This window comes from Miniopterus natalensis, chromosome 3 (genome assembly GCF_054644295.1).
Source record: "Miniopterus natalensis isolate mMinNat1 chromosome 3, mMinNat1.hap1, whole genome shotgun sequence".
Classification (NCBI taxonomy): domain Eukaryota; kingdom Metazoa; phylum Chordata; class Mammalia; order Chiroptera; family Miniopteridae; genus Miniopterus; species Miniopterus natalensis.
Window position 1 is genome coordinate 27,077,091 of NC_142083.1, and position 8,873 is coordinate 27,085,963.

Sequence of the window (8,873 nt, forward strand, 5' to 3'; positions counted from 1 at the left end):
TGTTTTCTTTTCTGCCCCCGGCAGAGATAGGAGGGGGGAGAGGGAGGGCGAGGCGCGGGGCCCAGCCCCAAATGCTAATGAACCACAGCAGGAATTGGTCTTTAGAAATGGAAATTCTTGAGGCCCGTGCTGCTCAGAGATAAAAAGTTAGACCTGATTTTTTTTTCACTTAAACTATTTAATTGGAAGTGAACCGAGTGACTGCAATCTGATCTGTGGCCGCCTGTGCTCGCCGACTCATTTAAGGCTTCTTCCTGGTCGAATTCCCTCCAGAAAGACCAAAAATGTCATAGATCCAGTCGCTGGCATGCTCCACGGGGCGGCTGGGGCCTCTCCCCTGCTCTCTTTCTCTCCTTTTTCACTCTACACTAATTAATATAACGTATCGGCCCTGCACTGAACTGGGACGCCCCACTTGGGGTAGAAGCGTTGTTGGACAGCCCCTGCTGGGTTCTTGCAGTGGTCCAAAGCGCATGGGGAGTGCTGTGTGTGGAGGAGAGTGGGGGGGGGGGGATGGTGGGTGGTGTGTTGTGCTAGGGGTCAAAGTAAAGACTGATACAGGGGCAAGGCTGTGGTTTGTAAGGATAGTGGTGGGGGCGCAACGGGGGGCTGGGGTGGGAGAGCTGAAGAAGTAGGAAGGAGTTGGGGGCTAGCGTGGGAAGGTGGCTGGTGTCACTGCCTGGACCGAACCTACCAGGAGCGACAAGCCTGCAGGCCAAGGAGGACAATTCGCAACTGGCTTCCTTGGACGGTCAAACTCCGCCTGTGCCTTGCAGGTTCCGCGGGACACCAGGCCGGCGGCTGGAGCCTCGCGATTCTGCGCTGCAGCCTCGATCTCACCCGTGCGCTCCGACTCCTACGAATTCTCGATAAAGGAGAATGTTGCCAGAGCTGCGGAGCCAACAGGGAGGGGGGGGGGGGGGCAAAAGCGGGGGTAGGGAGCTGTAGGCCCGAGCTCCCACCTGAGGTGTTCTCCCCCTACAGGTCACCCACTGGAGATGGTCTCGCAGGAAGAGGCACCTGTTGGGTGGGCGCCGCCATTCAGGCCTGCGGAGCCCCTGAGAGTGCCCCTTCGGTGATTCCCGGCCTCCTGCTCTGCGGCACCCGGCGGGGGAGGGATGGGGAACGGGGGTTTTCGGGGGCTGGGGTCCCGGGCTCCGTAGCTAACTAAGCATCTGTCCTCTAAGCTCCGGAAGGCGCCTCCGAGCCGCGCGTTACCTGAGCTCCCTGCACTGCCGACTGCTCCCGAGCCGCCAGTCCTTAGCTTTCTCCCTCCTTCCTGGGGGCCGGCAGGGCTCCACGCGCGTCAGAGGCGGTCTGTCCGTCCAGTGACAGTCACTCCCCTCAGTGTCTTACAACACAAATGCGAAAGGAAACCGAAGTTATTAAGACAAAATAAAACCCTTTTGAGGATGAAGCACTGGCAGCATGTGCTCAAACGTTCCCGACCTCGGGACGTGCTAACACCCAGGGACCCTGGGCTCCGTCACGGGCTTCGGGGCAGAAGGCTCACCTCTAGGTTTCCCGGCAGTTCGCGGCGAAGGCGCCCCGGATCCGGGTCCCGCGGGGACATGCTTGGCGGCGCGGGGCAGGCGACCAGACGCGAGGCCAAGCGGGGCGCCTCCCACAGTGAGGCGGAGGAGACCCGGGAAGGTGGAAGCGAGAGCCGCGCACGCCACCCCCAGGAGGACCCGGGCCGCGGTGCCCCCATCCCGCGCCCCCCATCACCCTGTAAGCTGTCGGCGGGGCTGGCCTAAGAAGGGTGGCTGGGGCGGGAGTTGGCGGGGGGCGGCTGGGAGTAGGTGCGAGGGGCAGTGGGTGCGCGCCGGGGCGCGCTGCTCGGCCCCGCCGGCTTGCGGGGCCGCGGGCCGCGGGCTGGGGCTGCGCGAGAGGCGACTGCGCCACAAAAGCTTTCGAGTCCCTCCCTCCTCCTTTCCCCCGCTCCCGCCTCCCGCTCCTCGCGGTCCCCTCTCCTCCCCTCCCCGCGCCCAGCTCCTCCCCCAGCTGCGGCTGGGCAGCTGGCTGGGGCGGAGCGGGCGGAGCCGGGGAGGGGGCGGGCGCCAGCATATGCAGATGAGCGCGTGACGGACAGCTCGGCGTTCCAATGTCCCTCGGAAACTCGAGCGCTCCTTCCTCAACTCCTCACTCCCGACTTCAGACTCCCCCAAACCCCGACCGCCGGCCTGGCGCGCGGCTGCGCCCATCCGCTCCGCGCCGCAGCCGCCACTGCCTCCTCTGCCGCCGTCCCGCCGCTCCTCCGGCCTGCGGGCCGCCCGGGCTAGTGCGCGGGCCGGCCTGCCTCGGCCCCGCGGCCCCCGCGCCCTTCGCCGCGCCGCGCCGCGCCCCGGCCGGGCGTGGATGGAGGGCGCCGTGAGCCCTGCCCGCTGCTCCGCGTGACGCGGGCCCCGCGCCCACCATGTCCTACCCGCAGGGCTACCTGTACCAGGCTCCCGGCTCGCTGGCGCTTTACTCGTGCCCGGCGTACGGCGCGTCGGCACTGGCGGCGCCGCGCAGCGAGGAGCTGGCGCGCTCGGCGTCGGGTTCCGCGTTCAGTCCTTACCCGGGCTCGGCGGCCTTCACGGCACAGGCGGCCACTGGCTTCGGCAGCCCGCTGCAGTACTCGGCCGACGCCGCCGCCGCCGCCGCCGGCTTCCCGTCCTACATGGTAACCGCACGGGCGGGCGGGGACGCGGGACACTCAGGCGTGGGGACCCTGCTTTGGGCGCAGGAGGAGCGGGCCCGGGGGTCTGCGAGCAGGGGTGCGGGGAACTTGCGGCGGGCTGTGGTTCCGGAGCGCGGACTCGGGCCGCCGCGCCGCTGGCGGGATAAGAGGCCAGGGTGAGTGTAAACGCGGCCGGCCGGGACCCGCGCCCCGCGCCCCGCGCCGCTTCCCTACGTCTACCGGGGTAATTTTCCCAAAGAGCCTGAAAGTGCGACTAAGCTGGTATTGGGATCTGTTGTGCGTTGTCCTTAGTTCAAGCGCCGAAGCTTGGCGAGGGGTCTATGGCAGGCTCAGGGCTCGCTTCCTTTGGCGCGGGGAGCGAGGGTCGGCGCCACTAGGACCTCCAGGGCGGCTGCGGGGACTTAGCAGTGACTTGAGGAGCTTGCGGAGGTCACCGGGTTGGGGGAGGGAGCGAAGTACTCGCCAGGGGCTCTGGGGCCCGGCCCTGCCAGCCTTGGTCTGGTTCTTAATCTGTCCCGCAGGCAGTGCTTTCGAAAAACGTGTCGATGGGTCTCTGGCCCGCCAAATACCTTCCCGGTCCCCTGGGCACTGAAAGCAGCTCCTGCTCTTGGACCCGGGCTCGGCCTGTGCGCCTCGGGTCTGCTGCTGGGCCCGGCGGCGGTGGCGGCGGAGCTCGTTTCGGGCGATCGAGGCACTTAGGGGGCTGTCGACACTGCCCGCCCTCGGTGGAATTCCAGGGCTGCGACAGAGTAGCTGGGGCCTTGCTGAAGGCGGCAAAGGCTTCGAATTTAAACGTTAAAGGCTGAATTAAAATGCTAATTACCGCGTATTTGAAGAATTCGAAACGGTGACTGGCTTCTGAGTTGCAAATTGGATTTGCTGAGCTTTCGAGCGGTGAATAGCGGAGCCAGGGGCTCGGGGTGATTTTTTAACCATATAAGGGCGGGGTAGGGGGAGTGGGGGGGGGGCGCAGCGCTTGAGAATCCAGAGAAATTTAGTTATCAAGAAACTACCTTCGTTCGTGCTCGCGCGCCTACGTGTTTGCGTGCGCCTGTACTCGCGGCCCAGGGATTTTGCAGAGGAAGATATGCCATTTTCAGATCGCGAGACAGTTCAAAACATTCGGGAGTAAAACTGCAGCGCCTTCCGCGATCCGCAGCTGGCTTTAATACCCCGCTGCGTTTTGTTTTGTGTTTTGTTCTGTTTCCCTTCGTTTCTGCTCTGCTGCTGCGGGAAGCGCGGCTCCACCGTGGGAGGCTCGCCGTGGGAAAGGCGGCCGCCGGCTGGCCGAGGGGGTTGCCTTTGGGCGGCTGCCCGGCAGGTCCTCGCGCACCCCACTCACCGGGCTCTCGTTGGTTGCAGGGCGCGCCCTACGACGCGCACACGACGGGGATGACGGGCGCCATCAGCTACCACCCGTATGGCAGCGCGGCCTACCCGTACCAGCTCAACGACCCCGCGTACCGCAAGAACGCCACTCGGGACGCCACGGCCACGCTCAAGGCCTGGCTCAACGAGCACCGCAAGAACCCCTACCCCACCAAGGGCGAGAAGATCATGCTGGCCATCATCACCAAGATGACCCTCACGCAGGTCTCCACCTGGTTCGCCAACGCGCGCCGGCGCCTCAAGAAGGAGAACAAGATGACGTGGGCCCCGCGGAACAAGAGCGAAGACGAAGACGAGGAGGAGGGCGACGGGGCCCGCGGCAAGGCGGGCCTGGACAAGGCGCAGGACGGCACGGAGGCGCCGGCCGACGACGAAGGTGAGCGGGGCCTCCGCCGGCTGCAGGGCGCGGGGACTTTTCTTACCAGGCGGGCCCGGAGCCGAGGGAGGGAGGACGCTGCCGGCCCCAGAGCCGCGGCTCCAGCCTGGAGCCCCTGCCACCTGGCCACGGGTGGGCCCGGCAGCTAGTGGGCGGAGCGCTCCCCCCGGGCGCGCCCCAGGGCGGCCGCGCTCCCCCGAGGCCTCGGCGGGCTCTGGGCGGAGGGGAGGGACCTTAGGGGGAGGGCCTGGTATCTGGCGACTCGGGGCAGAGGGGCCCCAGGTGCCCGGGCTGCCCCGCACGCCACCGACGGCGCCCGCCTCCCCGCAGGGATCAGCCTGCACGTCGACTCGCTCACGGACCACTCCTGCTCGGCCGAGTCCGACGGGGAGAAGCTGCCGTGTCACGCCGGGGACCCCTTGTGCGAATCCGGCTCCGAGTGCAAGGATAAATACGACGACCTGGAGGAAGACGACGACGACGAGGAGGAGGAGGGCGAGCGGGACCTGGCGCCCTCCAAGGCCGTGACCTCGTCGCCGCTCACCGGCGTGGAGGCGCCGTTGCTGAGCCCCCCGCCCGAGACCGCGCCCCGCGGCGGCGGCGGCGGCGGCAAGACCGCCCTGGGCAGCCGGACGTCTCCGGGCGCTCCGCAGCCCGCCAGCAAGCCCAAGCTGTGGTCTCTGGCGGAGATCGCCACGTCGGACCTCAAGCAGCCGAGCCTGGGCCCGGGCTGCGCGCCGCCGGGGCTGCCCTCGGCCGCGGCTCCCGCCTCCTCCGGGGCGCCGCCGGGCGGCTCTCCCTACCCCGCGTCGCCGCTGCTCGGCCGCCACCTCTACTACACGTCGCCCTTCTATGGCAACTACACAAACTACGGGAACTTGAACGCGGCGCTGCAGGGCCAGGGGCTCCTGCGCTACAACGCGGCGGCCTCCGGCCCGGGAGAGGCGCTGCACGCGGCGCCCAAGGCAGCCAGCGACGCGGGCAAGGCAGGCGCGCATCCGCTGGAGCCGCACTACCGGCCCCCGGGCGGCGGCTACGAGCCCAAGAAAGGTAGGCTGCTGGGGCCGCGGGTCCTCTGGGGGGGACGGCCATCGCCCCGTTAGGCAGCACTGCCGGGAAGGGGCCGGGAGACCCGTGGGTGTGCGGGAGAAACCTTTGTCACTTAAGAGGAGAAACGGAAAAAGACCACGCGCACCAGCCACCCTTTGACTAAAAGTTAGGAGGGAAGCAAATGATGACACTAAAAAGAGGTGGGAAGGGCCAGGCGGCCCTTGCCTTGCAAGGAGACCTCCCTCCCTGTTTTTTCCTATTTACTTACTTATTATGATGGTCATCATCGTCGTGGCAGTTTTCGTTTGGCAAACGGAGACTGCCACAAAATGCAAATTATAGTTTGTCTCCCCGCTGACTGAGCTCCAGCTTCAGTGTGTTGTTAATAGAGTCTCTCCTCCTGCCTTTGGCTGGAAGGAAACAAAACGTTCCAGTTATTCCCAGAGGCCTTAGTTCTTCAAAATAGAAAAACAGAGCCCTTTTTTTCCCCTTTCTTTCCCTTTCTCTCTATTGCCTCTGTTGCTCATAATTCAGGCTTGAGCTGATAAGACCTGTAAAAGGAGCTCAAGGGAGTAAGAAAATGAGAACTCAGAAAGGTGACCAAAATCTGTCTAGGACACAGAGTGGTGGACGGTCATGTCCACCTTACTGTTTGCCCCATGCAGGGAGCAAGCATTCCTGGGTGTGCGGGCTGGTGGCTGTGCTGCTGTCTGGGAGATAGATGGCTATGGGTTGGTTCTGACTAACTGCCCCCTCCCCTGACAGATGCCAGTGAGGGCTGCACCGTGGTTGGTGGGGGCATCCAGTCCTACCTATAGAAGGGCCATGCACAGCAATGCAAGTAAGTGGGCCCCCTGGTGTTTCCGCCTACCTTGGGGGAGCCTCCCTGTACCAATTGCTCTGTAAACTTGCTTAATGTCTATTTCTTGCTTCTTGCCATGGGGTCTGAAGACAGCCTTGCAATCTTCTTGGTCTTTTTTTTCCTTTAAGTGGGAGAGGATTTGTTCTCTTTTGTAGAGTCCCTCTTTTTTTGCTCAAGTTCTGCTTTGAAGAATCACTCCTTTAACTGGAATGAATATATATACATACACACTCATATATATATATATATATATATATATATATATATATATAGATATAGCTATAGATATAGATATGTAGATATACTTTTTTTCCCCTCAATCTGGGAATTCGTGTGCAATATGGAGTGTTTTTGCTCCACTAGACATGGAATAGACACTTGCTTTGATGAGCTAGTGTTACTGAAACTTGGTATCAGAAGCCTTTCTAGATGATGTTTGCATAGTAAGACAGAGACAAGAAGCACTCCTCTGTTAACAGGCCCACCCCCCTGTGTCCAGATGGACTTGATAGGACCCTGCAGATCCTCTGGCTCACAGCAGTACTTAAAAAAAAAACAAAACACCTATTTTTATAAATAGGCAAAATTACTTAGTACACATCTTGAAGGTGGGAAAGAGGCCAAACCCTTTCAGATGACGCCTTTTTATAATTCGGTGATGTTGGTGTGGAACTGAAGGATTTGGGATGATTTGGTTTTTTCCTTGGTCCACAGGTAGGTGTCACAATTGCTTTGGAAAAAAAAAGTCAGCAGGCCATTCTTTCTTCCCAACTTCATAAATACACAGACGTAAAAAGCCGCTCTCTCACCCGGACCGCATCTTGTGCCACTGTAAAAGAAGGAGCCACAGAGCACTGTCAACCCAGACTAACTGAACAGACTTTTGTTGGATATACGTGAATTTGTTGGCATAGTATAGCTTCCCCAATGTATGTGTGACTTTTGAAAACAATCTTTTTTCTCAGGATATCTTGAATTGATCACTTCATTGCCACGGTATATATGCTATAGGTGTGATAGGATTTACTGTAAAATTTATTTGTAAAAGATGTACACAGTAGAAATAAAACGTGATTGAAGAACTTGAGTACTTAAAAAGTGGAAACAAATTTGATATTTATTTTTATAATGATATAAAGCTTCTAGTAATTTATGCAAGTTGTATTGCAATGGAATCTAAACTTTTTGTAAATAAATTCTGCCTGGTTTTTATTTGAACATTGCTGGTTATACAATCTTTGTTGGTTGTTTAACAATAATTCTTTACTAATTTATATCGTAAATTGTAAATAAAAACAGACTAGACTACAGCAATATGGTGTTTGGGGCTCCTTTTTCTTAAAAGAGTGATTTGGGTAGAGAGCCCCAGTGAGAGCCATCTCTCCCCCAGATGATCTGACCTCAGGCTTTTTAAAGATAATCTGTAAAATAATCTCCCCTTTCTGCTCATAAAAAGGGAGGCAGATGGAAGAGAAATAATCAGCAGGGAGATACCTATGATTTTTAGATTATGTACACATGTATTGCGAGAAAATTAAAATTTTGTGCTCTGAATATGCAAAATACTTGTTAGTGTAATTTTTTATTTTTATTTTTTAGCTTGACAAAATAAAATGACCTGACATCCCTGTGCTTTAGGATCCGTTTAATATTTATTTCTGATTCTGGCTTATTGAACCTCCTCAGTAAAGTAAACTGGAAAATTGTGGCAACATAGATAATAAAGAGCTACGACCCCCACCATAAATTACTGATGGAAATGATTATTTATTTTAAAGCCTGAATTATCCAAATTGGCATAGATTATTCAGATTTATTGAATGACTTCTTAACTCTCCTTTTCATATAACTCACATTAAACACAAGGCAAAAACTGGGAGGAGAGATTTATTTTCCTCTCAGTGGCTCTCACCCTTACCCTGGGGGAAAAGAAAAGCTTAAACACCCTTAGACTATTGCCTCGTTAGTGTGTTACTCACTATCTAATTATAGGACAAGTCTAGAATTTGTAGGCAAGTAACATATTTCCTTTGATTAGTATCATAAAAGCAGGAAACCTGTCACTTTAATTTTCAGCAAAATTATATGGATATCCATATAATATAATTTCAGAAAAGAAATGAACAATCATTTATTTCCTCTGCAAAGATAAATTGAGTGAATATAACTTACGGTTATAAAACAAGAATAATAGCTCCTCAGATTGCCCTTTAATCAATCATACACTTATTTTTCAAGAGGTTCATCTATTTTATTCCGTGATTAATAATGCTGCAGCATGAGCACATTATTGCATCCCAGCGGGGGACGTCCCGGGTGCTTTTAGCTGCTTTGGAATGGTCAGTTGGGGTTCATTATGGGCTGATATTGAACAATTTATAAAATCTTGTCTAAACATCTGCCAGCTCAGATAGGCCCATGTGTCTGAGGATGGGAAATTGCTGGACCGGTTGATATTGACAAACGGATCTCTCTCCAGTGGCTTTTTGTGCCTTGGAAATTAGTGGCCTCTT

At 57.1% G+C, this 8,873-nt stretch overlaps 1 protein-coding gene across 1 annotated transcript; it reads left to right on the forward strand.

The window, feature by feature from the left end:
- The first annotated feature begins 2,344 nt into the window (after positions 1-2,344).
- IRX2 (iroquois homeobox 2) lies at positions 2,345-7,997 on the forward strand. The gene is made up of 5 exons (XM_087815065.1): positions 2,345-2,665; positions 4,046-4,448; positions 4,779-5,498; positions 6,264-6,339; positions 7,075-7,997. Exons 1-4 carry the CDS (start codon positions 2,417-2,419, stop codon positions 6,314-6,316), a joined length of 1,425 nt encoding a protein of 474 aa, XP_087671191.1. The 5' UTR covers positions 2,345-2,416; the 3' UTR covers positions 6,317-6,339; positions 7,075-7,997.
- Positions 7,998-8,873: the final 876 nt, after the last annotated feature.